This window comes from Penicillium nucicola (genome assembly GCF_028828085.1).
Source record: "Penicillium nucicola strain IBT 29836 chromosome Unknown utg000010l, whole genome shotgun sequence".
Taxonomy (NCBI): domain Eukaryota; kingdom Fungi; phylum Ascomycota; class Eurotiomycetes; order Eurotiales; family Aspergillaceae; genus Penicillium; species Penicillium nucicola.
Window position 1 is genome coordinate 3,614,298 of NW_026643134.1, and position 14,755 is coordinate 3,629,052.

Here is a 14,755-nt window from a genome sequence, read left to right on the forward strand (position 1 = left end):
AGTCAACACATGATGGGTCCACAGATGATGAATCGACAGGTGATGACTCTGAATACGATGAATTAGATGATATTGACGAGGAAGAATGGCCGTCTGAAGGATGAGAACGAAGATTTGGAGTATCAACGGGACATCGAAGAGCACGAGTATACCACTTCCGGTGACACGACACAAACGCTGAAGATTCGGCTCTATCTGGTCGATGAGACGGTGGGCGATTGGATGAAAAGCTTCGTCGCCGAATGCACTTGCGATGGCGTCGATGTCGCTCGTGCAGTAGCTCGGTATATTGATCGAGAGAGAATGCGCTCTAGATTCTGGGAAAACATGGAAGAGCCCAGCGAGGAAACGTGTGATGTGGCCTTCCATGTCTTTGATCGATATGGAAGAGTGAACCTCAAGTACAGGGACCATCCAGTGCAAAACGGAACTGGTATATGGGGAAGTGAGCTTGATAACGGCCCTCTTTTTCTGATTGAAATTCTTCATATTAAAGATTTGGAACTACGTCGGAAAGGGCTGGGACAGAAAGTCGTGTCCTTACTTTTGAACAAGGTCGAAAATTTCTGCCTAGGCAAGAAGGAAGACCACAGAAAGCGCTTCAGAGATATGTTGAGAGACGAAAAATTCGCGAAACTTTGCGACATTTTCGATGAGGACTTCGAAAAATCATGGAATCCACATGCTTTAGTCATTCCTGGAATCCTAACAGATGACATCAAGTCGCAGTTAGAGGGCAAGTCCACAGAAGAACGATTGATTATAAAGAGTCGAGTCGAATCTGGTACTATTGACTTTTGGCGAGCTTGCGGTTTTCGCCGAATCGGAGCATCTCGCTGTTTTGCATTCTCGTTTGATTTTCAGCATCAGTCTCGCGCCCTTTCGGCGGCTTCTGATTTCGATCCTCGAAGGAGCCATGCTAAAGATCTTGAGTACGAAGAACTCGAAGTTGCCTATGAAGCAGATCATTTTATCGAACGAAATAAATTAAAACTGGAAAGGCTTCGTGCTATATTGCCGCTGCATCATTCAGCTCTCACTTTGACGGATGAGTAACTCAGAGACTTTTTCGCCACTCATGCTAACGATGAGATTGGCTGGGATCGTGTGACCAACTCCGATTCCACAATTCTACATATGACGGCTTGCGAGCTCAAGCCTCTAAGTACACAGTGGCTATATGAGAATGTTCCCCACGCTGACTCCTGGAAAATGGCTCGTGATATTAACGGGTACACCCCGCTTGAAGCATTGCGAGAGAAATTGGAGAAAATGCGAACACGAAAGGAAAAAGGCTTTTTAAGGGTCGTGCACGTATCGGATCGCTTTGAAGGATACCCTAACACCGCGGTGGCCTGTCTCACCTTGTTATCAGGACAGGATGCTTTGGGGCTTAACAATCTATGCCTCCGATTCGGGTGTTCATGCGGAGAGTGCGTAAAAGGACTTCTATCAGCCCGGATGAGGAGCTCTCTGATCCTTCAGGGCGAGTGTCACTACGACCTGTTGCAGGAAGACATTGACGATGGTGGCCTTTGGGTTAATTGGAATTACTCCATACTCGAGGAACTCGAGCCCGATGTGCGAAGAAACCTTAGAACCAACAAATCACTTCGAAATGGCTTCGCCAATATTTTCCAAATCGCTGCGGAATGTCTTAAGGCGAAAATTGTTCCTACCGTTGCGAATCTCGAGTGGTACTCTAGGGATCGGAGCGAGTGGCCACCCTATACCAAGAGCTACCTGCGACGAGCTGGGACGCAGATGGGATGCCGGGCAGTTCTTAGATACATGTTTGACATAGCTCAGGAACAGGATGAGTACGCAGGTGATGGAGAGAACCAACAGATACTGAGGAAAAAATGGTCCGAACTTCCAACATGCAGAAACGATCATGAATTTGAATTTGTTGCCAGGGTTTGTGGCTACGGTAGGGAGAACGATATGGAAGACGATATGGAGGATTTGATTTCGTTGTCATTATAGTAGATCAAATGTACTCTGATCTTCACATGCTATTCTTTAACGTGCTTTAGACATTTTCAACTGATAATTGATTGTTTGATTGTGACGCTCAACCAAAATCCCGTATCTTTCAAGGCACATCTCACCTATTTTCCCTTGATGGATCTCAGGGCGTGACTTTAGGCGGATTAATGTGACGGAACAAGCTAGACACAAGCCGTAAAATAGCCCCAGGAGAATAAACTCATCATGTAAAGATCAAGATGAATACATTTTCGTCTGGGACTTCAAGGCCTGTGGTCTTCGCGAGTTTGTAAATCCTTAGAGCCCTTCCCCATTGGTTAACCCTAACCCGACCCATAACTGGTGTCACCACTTATATCCTCCAATTAATTCTCGAAACTGATTCCCAGATGGGACAGAAATACAAATTCAACATCAAGACTCTCTATCGCGTAAATCAGGATAGAATCGTAAAACATGCTTCCAGATAGTCCTCGCCGCCTCCTCTGGCTCTAAGTGTGTCACATCGATCTCCAGAAACTCCTTTCTGTCGCTAAACTCGAAAATCGGTGCTCCCTTGCGAAACGTCCTCAGCAGCTCTACATCCATGAGCTTTGCATGATTTTCACGCTCCGACTGGGCCATGCGCTTTATATTCTCCTCTTCATCGCAGGTTAAAACGATTGGAATCAGTAAACATCCTCGGTCTTTCGCAGCCTGCGCATATTCTGCGCACACACTGGCACCTTGTTCATTCGTCGACTGAAAATCCGTGAACAGATAGGTTGTGTTGAAGGTTGCATGCTCCGTCGCTAGAGTCGTGAGGATTGCGGCGCGGATAGCACGTCGAAGAGACTGGTACCCTGGTTGGGTACGGTGGAGGACAGCATCAGCGGGGTTGATGAGCAGGTGGTTGTGGATCAGTTTCAGATTTGCGGAGAGGGCGACCAGATTTTGGGCGATTGTCAACTTTCCAGTGCCGGGGAAGCCGTTGATGTGGATAATTGGATTGGTGGTCGTTCTGGACATGTTGACAATGGGTGATGTTGAATCCATTAAGAAGAAACCATAGAAAGAGATGGAGGAGAAATTGATTTGGAGACGAAGTAAGCTCTCGGAAGTACTTCTCTTTTGATTTTAACTAGATATCCTGATCTACTAGAACCTCAGACACCCATCTCAATCGATGTAACCAACTTCGTCTCGTCGTCTTATCTACCAAGGGGAAAAGTGCAGTGAACTTATGCAAGGCCCCGGGGCGAATCCTTCGCGTTATCGCGTCATGATCCATTTGACACCAAGAGCACGCCATAAAAATAATGTTTCCGACTTCTCCTTCGGCTGTGCAAGACTCTCTACTAGCGTGGAATTAATCCCTCATTTGCACGCTAAGCAAAAGTATTGTGTATCTTGAATTACAAAGTGCTCTAATTTCCCAAGATCTGAGACCTACCCGTCCAACAAGTGCTTATCCTGGGATGGGGGCCAAAGGCAACCCTCCCTCCTGATGCGAGATGATAAGGGCTCTCCGTATTCCGTGTGGGGTAAGAGAGATCTGTGGTCGACAGGAACCTCTAAGCACTCTATGTTGAGCAGTCGCCACTCGAACATCGCACGACTGTCTCTATGTATGATAGCTTAACAAATGAGGGAACAACGAAGGAGATTATAGGAATTCTAAGGGTCCATACCCACCACCTCTTAGAAGTAACCGGCGTGTCAAAGTGCGATTCGTGCCGCCATACTCTTGTTTTCGAAAAGTGATGCAAAAACAATTGATGAAACGGTACTTGCTTCGAGCATTTCGTGTGGAGAGTACTCAAAGCTAAATCAGTTGAAGTGATTATAATCAATTATTCATGGCCTTCTTTCTCTAATTTAAAGCTCCTCGAGACTTGGTCACATGAATCATGCGAATTCAAAACAAAAAACATACAACAGTAAGGATTCGCTAAGTAAGTGGTCACCCACCTAACTACTAACTTACTGGCGTGTGGACTATGTGCGGTCAGTAGTTCGGTGGGTGCCGCCCGGGTGAGAAATGGGCGAGCACCGCTTTACGATCGCGCGACCGGGGGTGAGACCGGTGGGTGCGCTATAGATAGGGAGAGAAAAATCACCAGAGTCGCGCGACCACTGCTTTGACCCTTCAGCTGAATAACGGCGGAATATTATTGGATTGTACTGTTTCCCCTGAAACGCTCGATATATTGGCATCTGCACATAACTGCAACTGGAAGCATCATATGTACCAACAGGTTTGTTTCCTTCAAACTCATGGTCTACCTCATCGGCTTATTTTTATTTTATATCTTCTTCTACTTGACTTTTCATATGTCTCTGGCGCTGGCTACGTCAAGTTTCGGGCTCTTGGGAGCCTTCGCGCCAAACGGTAGCATGCATTAGTCCATATCATTGGATATTTCTGCTGTCTGGCCGCATAGCTAGGTCACAGCTCGGTTCTAATACGGGGTATTAGAACATATGATAACGTACGGCCCGACGGAGGGATGCACTTTTATTCGACTCTACGTCCATCGCACTGACCCTCCGCTGAGCTATAGTACTCGCAGCCAAATACTTTTATTACGTCGCTTTATATACCTTGTTAAAATACACGCCACTTTGTGGTGTGCCAAGAAGGGTATCATGTTAAAAAACTACGGTTGCCTCTCTTCTAAAATAACAATTGCCTTTCCGCTCCTTAGAGTTCCCCTTCGAATACTTCCACTCACCTCATATCTCTGCTTGGCTGACACAAATGGCTGACTTATGGTGTTAAATGTATCTCCGTTGAGTGGTTCTTCTTCGAAAACGTGGGAAACAAGAGAACCGAGGACACAAACTTTAATCCGATGTGTTTCTCCACAAGGAACTGAAACATTACTTCCGTCGGGTCTTTGAGCTTCCATGTGTTCGGGATCAAATATGTCCCCAGATGTAGCCTGCATGAGCTCGTAGCGAGTTCCTCTCGGAGGCACACAGCGAGCACGAAAGTGAAACGCATTTGTGAAAACTCGGTTCAGGGCATTCTGAATATCTTTGTCAAAGCTTTCCAACTTTGAGGTTTCAAGCAATGAACTAAGAAGTCCCAAAAGCTCATGCTGAGCCTCTTCAACGTGCGACTGAACCCAACAATCTCGGAACGGATGATTTTCCTCCAGCATAAGCTCGAGAGCTGCCCTATGAAACCCTTCGAGGGTGCCCAGCGGAGCTTTCTCGTATGTCAACAGTGGCCTCTGGTGGAGTATAGCGCCTGAGACTTACTGATACGTCTAATTGCTGCCTGATATCCCCTCAACATATAACCCTCTAGCTGCAAAGCAGTCCAACAGTTTGAGTAAAAGACTCGCTCTCGTATAAATCCGAATATAAGGGCAGAAAAGGCAAGTTTTGAGTCAGAAGACAGAACACTTATTTTCCCAAGACTTGACTTGATAAGTGCATCTAGCTCTGGATTTTTGCGTGGGTTTTTCCGTAGTTTTGAAAGCTGCTTCTCAGAGAGACATTGAAAAAGGAGTAAAGCCGCTTGGCTTATTGCAGTCCCAAGCCGAGTCAAATCCTCTGAAAACCTTATTGAGACATTATTGCCAGCTTGCGAGTCTTTCAGTACAGCGCTTAATCCTTCTGCAGTGTTTAGCTGCTCTTCAAGTGACGAATTCTGCTGAATCTTCTCCTCAATCTCGATATTCCTCCTTTCCAGTTCTGCACTGAGTTCCTCTATCTCATCTAGAGCAAAAGAACCCTTTTCCTTCGCCTCGTACTGAGTTTTGTACCAATGCAGCTTGCGACATAGGGCGAAATTTTCTTCTTGTAGATATTTCACGTCTTGTTCCAAAGTTGACGTCTTCTTAGTATGATGTATACCCAGCAGATATATTTCTCGTTTTAGGCGCTGGACCTGCTCCACGTTGTGTCTATCACCCTCTAAAGAAGTTTTGTTTCTGGTACTGATAAGTACGAAGGGTGAGCATGTGCCTTTCTTCGACATGGTTGCATCTTCGCTCATCTCATTACTCGCTCTAGGGTTTTCATGGAGCGAAGTGGAACTGACACGAGACTAAAGTAAACCATTATCAGTAACTTCGGAGCATTCCAAGGCCAAGGATTTGCATACTTTCGATTCCAAATCCGACACTGTCTGACTTTTATTGATACGGCTGTCGGGATACGACCCAAGTAGGCGCATTCTCTTTCGAGCATCTGTCTCTGCCTCGCCCGAATAAAGTTCCGGCTCTGGAAAGATTCTTGATTTATTTCGGTTGCGCTTTTGGGATAATATGGGAGACTGATTTGGAGATTCGGGTTCCCAACGCCACCACCGTTCCGACCCTCTATGTCTAGAAATAGCAGGTCTTCCGGAGTTGGATTGGGGTGGAGATTTAGTGGGTGATGTTGAGTTGCTCATCGTGAATGAGAAATTTTTCTTGCGCTGAGAAATTGAGGCGGAAGGCAGGGTCAGAACGTCAAGCTTCAGATTTCGCCGATAACCAAGTTTTGAATGAGAAAAAAAGGGGGAAGAGAAATTTGGGGGCCAACAGTAGGCAGACTCGATTTGCCTAACTAATTGCTAGTAGCAACAAGATCCTTGCTAGTACAGCGCTTCCACGTGATTGCGTAGAAAAACGGTGTTTTATCTTATGCGTCCTGTTGCTGCCTGTTAAATTTCTCTCCCAAGCCTTCCTTGAAAAATATTCAAGTGATCCTCAAAATGGTGAGAGAATCGAGATTGTCGACTACCTTGACACACAGAAAACGGACCTTCCAAGAAATTTCGGACGCACATGGAGCCCCAGTCACTCCATCGGTGTCGGACAGCGACTCGATCGGTGTTCAAACTGCAACACCAACAAGAAAACAGAACTGTAGGAAGAACGGTCATGATAATATGGCATACATTGTTGGCTTGGACTTTGGAACAACCATGACGTCAATATCATACTGCCGTTTCAAGTCAGACAAGCGCCCAGCAAAGGTACCTAGGGACAAAATCAAGGACATTACCGATTGGCCATCTGCTGGTCGCGATCAGCAGAGAGGAGAAGTTCCAAGTGAAAGCCTTTACCTCGGCGATGAATATTACTGGGGGTATCAAGCCCGCCAGAAACTGGAGGAATTTCATTACAGTGGAGGGGTATCAGATACGGCCGGCAGGCTGATAAGATTTACAAAACTTTTGTTGGCCGAACCTGATTTGATGGAGAAAGATGAAGCAGACAGCCAACTTCGAGATGTGAGGGAAACATTGAGACATTTGGGTAAAACCGTCCCGGATGCCGTAAGAGACTACCTGATTGAGCTTTTCCGATTTGCAAAGGACTATCTCAAGGATCAGGTGAACTTCACTGAATCAAACGAGGTTGAGCTTTCCTTGTCTGTTCCTGCAGGATGGCCTATCGAGGCTTCGTGGTCATTGCAACATATCGTTCGTGAGGTTGCAACTGAAGTCAGCTTCGGTCAAATCTCGAGCTTATTTATAATAAACGAGCCCGAAGCCGCATCTGCATTTGCCTTTGATACGGTTGGCGGTACAAATATATCGGTTCGTGATATCTCCACAGCAGTAAATTTGGGAAACGGGCTAACTGGTTCGAGTGTAAAGAGAGGGGGTACATTCATGGTATGCGATGCTGGGGGAGGCACAGTAGTAAGCTTATAAAAGAGGACCACTGCGAGGTGTAGCACGCTGACGAGGCGAACAGGATGTGACGACCTATACAGTGGAGCAAAAAAGTCCATTCCGGCTAATAGAAACAGTCCCACCATCCGGTAAGATCTGTCTACCTGGGAGAGCTTTTCATCTAACATCTCACACAGGTGCAAATTGTGGTTCAACTTGTGTTAATCGAGCAATGGAATCTGATCTGCTACAGATGCTGAGAGAAGAGCCATGCTTTGATCGGAATAGAACATCAATAGAGCATCAGCTTTCTCACAATTTGTTTCGCAAATTTGAGAACGAGCTGAAACGGAACTTCGATTCAGGGGAGGGTTTGGTGGGATCCGCCTATCTGGACCTGCATGGCTTGGAAGAGAATCCTGCTAAAGGCTTTGGAAAAGGCATGATTACTGTTAAGAGGTATGAATGGTTGAGCATTTTTATCATCCACTTAGAAGGTCGTTCGCTAAATGTTATTCCTTTTTCTTAAGGGACCAGGTCATGGGATGGTTTCAGCCAAGCCTGAAAGGCATCACCGATCTCATCCACCAACAGCTTGGTGCCTGTGCAGACATTGATGTGAGGGTACAGGTAAGACTCCATGGCTTGAAAGAGGCCGCATGTGAGTCTCCATCTCTAAGTTTTCACGACAGAAAATTATTCTCTTCGGTGGCTACTCTCAGTCAAAGACTCTTCAGAATTTTTTGAAACAAAGAATTTCGCATCCCAAGATAGTTTGTCCCAGGGCTAGGTAAGACCTTCCATGTTTTGCAAATTTCGGCTCATAACTGACCGTCCTATTCCAGTGCCTTTGAAACGACTGTGTCGCGAGGAACGGTATACCGCGCTGTCGATAAGAGCAAAGGGCCATTGCGTCAAGCTATTGCGAATATTGGCATACTCCAAAGCGAGCCATTTGATCCCGAGCAGTATCCATCCCATAGACAGGTTCACCCCGGCAGAAACCATCATAACAAGAAACGTTATATCTTTGCAACTGCGCAGTGGATTATTAAAAAAGTGGGTTGTTCATATCCCGCTACGAGACCCAATACTCAATATTTACAGGGGCATCTCGCGGACTGGAATCAATCGGTCCGAGAGGAAAACCACCGAGTTATTCCAGTAGACCAGCCTTGGGTGATCAAGCAGTCCATTTATTACAATGCATTGATCGACAATCCCCAAGACCACTACCCTGTGGATCATCCACAGAATGAAGGCGAGTGATGGATTACAGTTTCCGTTCATTGACTTCGTGTTGTGTAGTCTAATTGACCAATCCCCTTAATAGGTTCTCGGTGGGCAGACACAGTTACCTTTGACATTACCAAAGCGAAAGAACAATATCCGTTGGAAGCAGAAGGTTCGAGACGTGAAAACCATTACGAGGTTTATTATGAACTTCTGGTGGAGCTTCAGGGTCGAAACCTGAAAGTTTCAGTGGTTTATCCTCTCGGAGGGGAAGTCCAGGCATGCAAGGAAATCTCCGTTGCCGCTTGCTTTTCCCCTGGTACGGAATGATGGACGACTATGTAGGTCGCTACTTTTGGAAGAAATTTATTAAGACATGGAATTGCTTACTCTTTGTTTTTCGTTTCACCTGTTTTTACCAATTTGTAGTTTTTATAATGTCCATCTCCTGATCTCTTGATTTTGTTGTTTCGCTTGCAACTGTATTTGTCTGTCATTAAGAAAGAGATCCTTACATGTCAACCTTTCAGACGTATCTCGAAATAAACACTTTTACTCCAATTCAGCAGACAGCATTCGGTGCAGTAGAGTACAGAATTCTTATTCTAGCAGATAATCATGGGTACGAACGGGCTATCTCCTGGGCAACCAACTCCTTGATCTACCCTGAGCTGCATTCCCAATATCTCCCTCCATTTGATGAAAGGCTGAGATTCTGCTTTGGAGCTCCACTCTCCTTTGAGTTTAATCGGACTGTTAAGATATTGGAAGTGTTTCTCATCCCACAAATCCACGCAAATTTGCATAGTTTTAAAGTATGAACCATGCCTCCACATTATCCTTGGAAGTTCAGGAATGTTAACCTGATCTGATGATCCATCAAATACATAAAGACCACGCTTTGGAAAATCCTCGCTGTGAAAGATTCCGTCCACCAAAACACATTTCCATTGCTCCTCACGAACAAGAGGCGGTAGTTTGGGCCACATCTGGATCTCATCCCCTCTGTACACGATAGTTTGTTTGCTTTGAAGACGTGAAAAGGCAATATATGGGTCACGCGGCTCCCTTTGTCCAATCTTATGAGTCTGGTAGATGGATGATACCAATTTGAGTAAAATAGGGGTCTTGTCGATCCGGAAGCCAACGCGTAGATCATTGGACCTAGTCACTATCAATTGGTCGGGTATTAGTCCATCTCTTCTAAAGAAGCAACTGGTTATGCATAGCATGGAGACTGCTGCTGTCAAATTATCCATTATCGATTGGTTCAGTATCCGATCAAGCAGAACCTGAATCGCAGATGTAGAAACGATTGGATTTTGATCCAGTGCAAGATTATCGAGAGGTTTCATTCTTGAAAGAAGCTTCCGCAAAGCTCCTTCCGAAAGACAAAGACATGTGATTTGACGAGTGGGCTCCCAGGTATGAGACACAAACATGTGAATTGCAATTTTGACATAGAAAACCTCGTCATGCTGATATCCCTCTCTAGGAAGTCGAACCTCTGTCGTCCAAATATTTTCCAAGGTACCTAACGTCTCCGCACAGACTCTCCAGGAACTAGAAAGACATTTTAACATTTCTTGGAGCCACACTTGAGCTTTTTCGATTGATGCAAACGAGAGCAAGAAATCGTCAATGTCACTTTCCATGAGTTGAAGTGCGAGATAGCGTGATTCAAGGATGGACGCATCCCGAATAGCCCCTTCTGGACAAACGATGTTCAAATAGTCCAGGTTGGGTTGCAAAGTAGCGGATGAAGCTTGGATTGTTGGTGCTGGTGTAGCTTGTGCTTGTGATTGATTCAACCAATTGGAGATGCTTCCGGTTCGGGAAACTGTTGAAAACACGTTCGTTTCCGTCGTTGGAAGATCGCCCGTGGATATGGTGTTCAGTTCACCTAATATTGCGGGTCGATAAATATCGCGGGCCCAATCAAATATGTAATCTATGATCAGAAGAAGTTGCAATGCACCATTTTTGAAGCGAATATTCCCACTCCACAAATCAACTACTGGCTGGAAGGTCTCAGTCTAATGTGAATCTTTGGGTAACAGGTGAAACTTCACTCACATATTTGCTCCGAGATTCATTAACAAACGCTGCCGAGATTTCCCAAATTTCACCCCGCCATGCCAAGAACCAGACAAGTGGCCCTGATTCCCACTGCGTTTCTTCTCCGGTCGCTAACTTGAGGTCGAGCTGCACATTTAGAAGGCGCCTAATAACAAACGCCGTCTGCATGTTGACCTCTCCTCGATCTGCCCCTTTACTTGACTTTGCTTCCATAACAAGAAATGGATAAAGCAAGGGCTCCCCCTCGGGCTCAAATGGACTGACTTCCATGACTTCACGTAGCGACGGACATGGCGTAGCTGCAGCACCGCGCTTATCGTCTGAGTCCAAAAGGAGCTTGAAGTTGTCCGTCTGTTTTAGTCCATAGACTCGGTCTGGTGCTTCAGAATGTTTTAGCCTCTCAGATTGAGAGAACACAGGCAAAGGCGGATCATGTCTGATTTTTTGTTCGGCTCGGTCAGAGAAGAGCATGTTGATTCCACTGTCATTTCTAGATTTCTGTAAATGACTATGCGTCAAGTGGAATAGAAAAAGCTTATACATACTGACTTTGCCCCCAGATAGGTGGACATCGACATGGCTGACGCTTCTGGCGTCGGGCTTCAAGCAACTCTGCTTGCACGTGAATTCCGTCCGTTGCGGCGGGTATCTCAGACTCCCACAACTTGTTACGACATTTCGGACTGAGTTTTATTAGCAAAAGGTGGTCCGAACTCACCCTTTTCCCTGGTCTTACCAAGCAACCTCGACCGAGAATCGGTACATTATCTCGTTCTCCACGGCGAACCTCCAACTGCTTTCATTCCTTCGTTCTTTCCAAGCGTTATTTGCCAGTTGGGATAGGCGATCAGCGCGGCTTCGTGTTGAATTCCTCCATGGTTTCTCAATGGAGTCAATGGAGATACTCTCGACGAAATCGTCGTATTCGCGACGGCCGAGTTTTTGTACATCCGCGAATAGTCTCCCATGAATTTGTGGCCAATTATCAGGCTCCACTGGGCCAAGAAACTGTATTCCCAATCGGTCCGCCCACCTCAAACGAAGGTTGTATTCGGTGTAGTTCATTGCCAGATAGCAATGGGTGAAACTTGATTCTTGGGGAGATGGTGTCGGAGCGAAGCCATATTACCCCGCGCTAGAACAGCCCCAACAACACTTGGGCAGAATTGACTATTTAACCTAGGCAGCTAGTCACCGAATGAATTGAAGACCGTCATGACACTGTTATGTTATGCAGTAAGGGGAATTCAGACATATCTCCCCTCTGAGAAGCCGACAAGAATATGCAAACATTCCAAAATAACGACTTGCAACGAAAATTCAGAGTTCGAAATCGGTTGATCGCAAAAACATAATTATGATCAGCGACCCAACCCAAATTGAGACACTCCTAAGGAGATTCCCCGAGGGGTATTATATATTGTATACTCCAGAAACATTGCGCCTTACTCACGGATCGAAGTAGGAAGCCCTTGCCAGTTAACACCTGGACCCGGAACCTCTAATTAAGATTAATGAGCAAGATAAATGAGAAATTAACATGAATCACGGCTTCATTAAGGAAACCATAGTATCTATCAAGTGCAATTACGATGGTGCAAGAATGACAATTCTTGGTTGGTATCAGGCTTTTAAATGAAATTTAAAAAAATAAATAGCAAAACATACAACAGTAAGGATTCGCTAGTGGTCACCCACCTAACTACTAACTTACCAGCGTGTGGCTTAAGTACGGCTGAGCGGACGGGAAGCCCTGTTCTCCACACCCTGTGGTCGTATGTGTCTGATTTAGTATTGAATAGATTTATAACTTAATAGAGTTTTACTGGTTCTTCCACGAATAATCAGATTGAATCACATGGGCCTAGGAATCAGTTGCAGACTGCAACAGGTGCACCAGCTACCTAGATAATGAACTCGATTTTGAGTGGTTATGGTATCACAGTCGCGTATGCGGAAGTTCTGGCCGGAGGATACGTCCACGGAATAAGTACTGCCGTAACATAATGCAATCATCTGAGACTCAGAAATGCAGGCTCGAGGCGAAGATCACCGAATTAACTGTCTTCTTCGTGGTCTCTACCTTTGGTATGAAAGTTAGCGTAAACAATTACGAGGGCGGGTGCCCGATATGGTTCTGGGTTATAGCCTCTATCGTTGTGGCTGTGATTACATGGACACCGTTCCAGGGGCTTAGAATCACGACCTAGATTGGTAATTCACATGTCTTCGTATCGGCCTCAATGAAGCACGCCAGGAATAATTGAAGAAGACATGAAGTAGCACTGTCATCGATACTTCAGCCCTTGACACTCTAATGACGGGTTGATGACGGGTTGATGACGGATTTTTGACGAAATTTGAGATTCTAAATTTGAGTCAGAAGGTAGGCACGAAGGTGAGTGTTCTGCGCGCTGCGCTGTTATCCTTGAACACCCAACCTTGAGCAACTAAGCGAGAGAAATGACACGTCCCGCGATACGTCCGAGAATTCCAGAAGGGCTTCGAGCCTGGTACTACCGGCTCATGCAAATCGCCCATCACCCCGATACGAAAGTTTCCACTTCTCTGCTCGAGCATCTCGAGCAGCCTGTCACCGGCCTCCCACATCTCAACCCTTCTATCATGCCACTAGAAGACACAGAGAAAGTTTTTGGAATCTCCCAAGCCGACGGTTACCAGATTTGGCAGATTCCTTTGGTAAAAGTGACTCTTCCAGATGATTTTGGTAATTCCAATCATAGCCCTAAACGCATTACAGTCCACTAACTCCTATTAGCACTTTGGCTTGATGGATTCGACAAGCTGACTAAGCTGTCTACGTCTACCGAAGCAAAAGCACGATGCCGCATAGATGCTTTGATAGTAGCAGTGTATCGAAGTCTTTTACAACACGACTTGCTTTCGGCCTTCCCGGGCGCTCCTCGAGTGACCCTGGCTTTTGAAAGCCATTTGGAATGGGGTCCGGTACTTTACAAGGAAATCCCTCACCTTTGTATTGGAAAATCAGACTACAGTATGTTTTTCGGTGAGAAGGACCATATGGCTTGTCATTTGGTCATTTTCGAGGCAAAGACAGGAAGCAGTGTCGGGTCAACCTCGAGAGGCCAAGTCCTGGCCTATATGGCTATGGTCCAGGCAAGCCGCAAGTCCCGTGGGCAGTCCGACTGGACTGTGTGGGGGGCGTTGATCTGCGGGGACGCATGGTTCTTCATTCAGCTCAATATGGATGGGAAATGGTCGGAGATATATCTCCAATCAAAGCGTGAAGGCTGGTCAGAGATTGCAAGTATGCTTGGTTCAGTGATTTTACACGCACAGAATGCATGCAAATCTCCATTACGCAGCAGTCTTTCTTCCACCCAGGGCTTCTCAAATCAAAAGAGGAAGTCAATTACGCCGAGAATTGCTTCGATGCAACTGGCAAATGGTAGTGAATTCGTCGAAGAAATGAAGGATTTCTTGGACAAGGATCAAGGCCCAGATCCCGCGTGAAGACAAAACCACTTACGGTATATTGTTAGGCCTCACTTCAAAGCAAATTGAAGCGCATGCCATACCCTCTTTTCTTTTATGCTTCAAGAAACCGAGATCGCTAGCGGTTTTAATGGTGTATTCTATTCACACTATTTTCTATCCGGTATTGAAAATCCAATACTATTGCTAAACAAGCCTATTTTCTGATGGCCGTTAGAAAATACTTATACCGTAGCTCCTAGTTCCTAGCACCCTTTTCTAACGGCCGTTAGAAAATCGATTTTTATAGGAAAATATCTCTGATTTAGTTAACTGTAAGAATGAAGGATGAATGCAAGGATCCTTATTACTAGGCGACTAGGAACTAGGTATATTCCT

The 14,755-nt window shown here is 45.7% G+C and overlaps 6 protein-coding genes across 6 annotated transcripts; 4 read left to right on the forward strand and 2 right to left on the reverse strand.

Moving 5' to 3' along the window:
- Nucleotides 1-66: 66 nt before the first annotated feature.
- On the forward strand, nt 67-1,056 carry N7511_009932 (uncharacterized protein; the record flags this gene model as incomplete). The annotated part of the gene is made up of 1 exon (XM_057132309.1): nt 67-1,056. One exon carries the CDS (start codon nt 67-69, stop codon nt 1,054-1,056), a length of 990 nt encoding a protein of 329 aa, XP_056980297.1.
- Nucleotides 1,057-1,137: 81 nt separating this feature from the next.
- N7511_009933 (uncharacterized protein) lies at nt 1,138-1,986 on the forward strand (the record flags this gene model as incomplete). The annotated part of the gene is made up of 1 exon (XM_057132310.1): nt 1,138-1,986. The coding sequence occupies one exon, from the start codon at nt 1,138-1,140 to the stop codon at nt 1,984-1,986; it is 849 nt and encodes a 282-aa protein (XP_056980298.1).
- Nucleotides 1,987-2,403: 417 nt separating this feature from the next.
- N7511_009934 (uncharacterized protein) lies at nt 2,404-2,997 on the reverse strand (the record flags this gene model as incomplete). Its single annotated transcript, XM_057132311.1, has 1 exon — nt 2,404-2,997. One exon carries the CDS (start codon nt 2,995-2,997, stop codon nt 2,404-2,406), a length of 594 nt encoding a protein of 197 aa, XP_056980299.1.
- Nucleotides 2,998-6,679: 3,682 nt separating this feature from the next.
- N7511_009935 (Hsp70 family protein) lies at nt 6,680-8,857 on the forward strand (the record flags this gene model as incomplete). Its single annotated transcript, XM_057132312.1, has 7 exons — nt 6,680-7,615; nt 7,671-7,737; nt 7,786-8,047; nt 8,119-8,218; nt 8,281-8,378; nt 8,434-8,647; nt 8,696-8,857. The coding sequence occupies 7 exons, from the start codon at nt 6,680-6,682 to the stop codon at nt 8,855-8,857; spliced, it is 1,839 nt and encodes a 612-aa protein (XP_056980300.1).
- Nucleotides 8,858-10,852: 1,995 nt separating this feature from the next.
- Nucleotides 10,853-11,965, reverse strand: N7511_009936 (uncharacterized protein; the record flags this gene model as incomplete). The annotated part of the gene is made up of 3 exons (XM_057132313.1): nt 10,853-11,390; nt 11,446-11,583; nt 11,637-11,965. The coding sequence occupies 3 exons, from the start codon at nt 11,963-11,965 to the stop codon at nt 10,853-10,855; spliced, it is 1,005 nt and encodes a 334-aa protein (XP_056980301.1).
- A 1,560-nt stretch (nt 11,966-13,525) lies between these two features.
- On the forward strand, nt 13,526-14,395 carry N7511_009937 (uncharacterized protein; the record flags this gene model as incomplete). The annotated part of the gene is made up of 2 exons (XM_057132314.1): nt 13,526-13,628; nt 13,680-14,395. 2 exons carry the CDS (start codon nt 13,526-13,528, stop codon nt 14,393-14,395), a joined length of 819 nt encoding a protein of 272 aa, XP_056980302.1.
- Between the last annotated feature and the right edge of the window lie 360 nt (nt 14,396-14,755).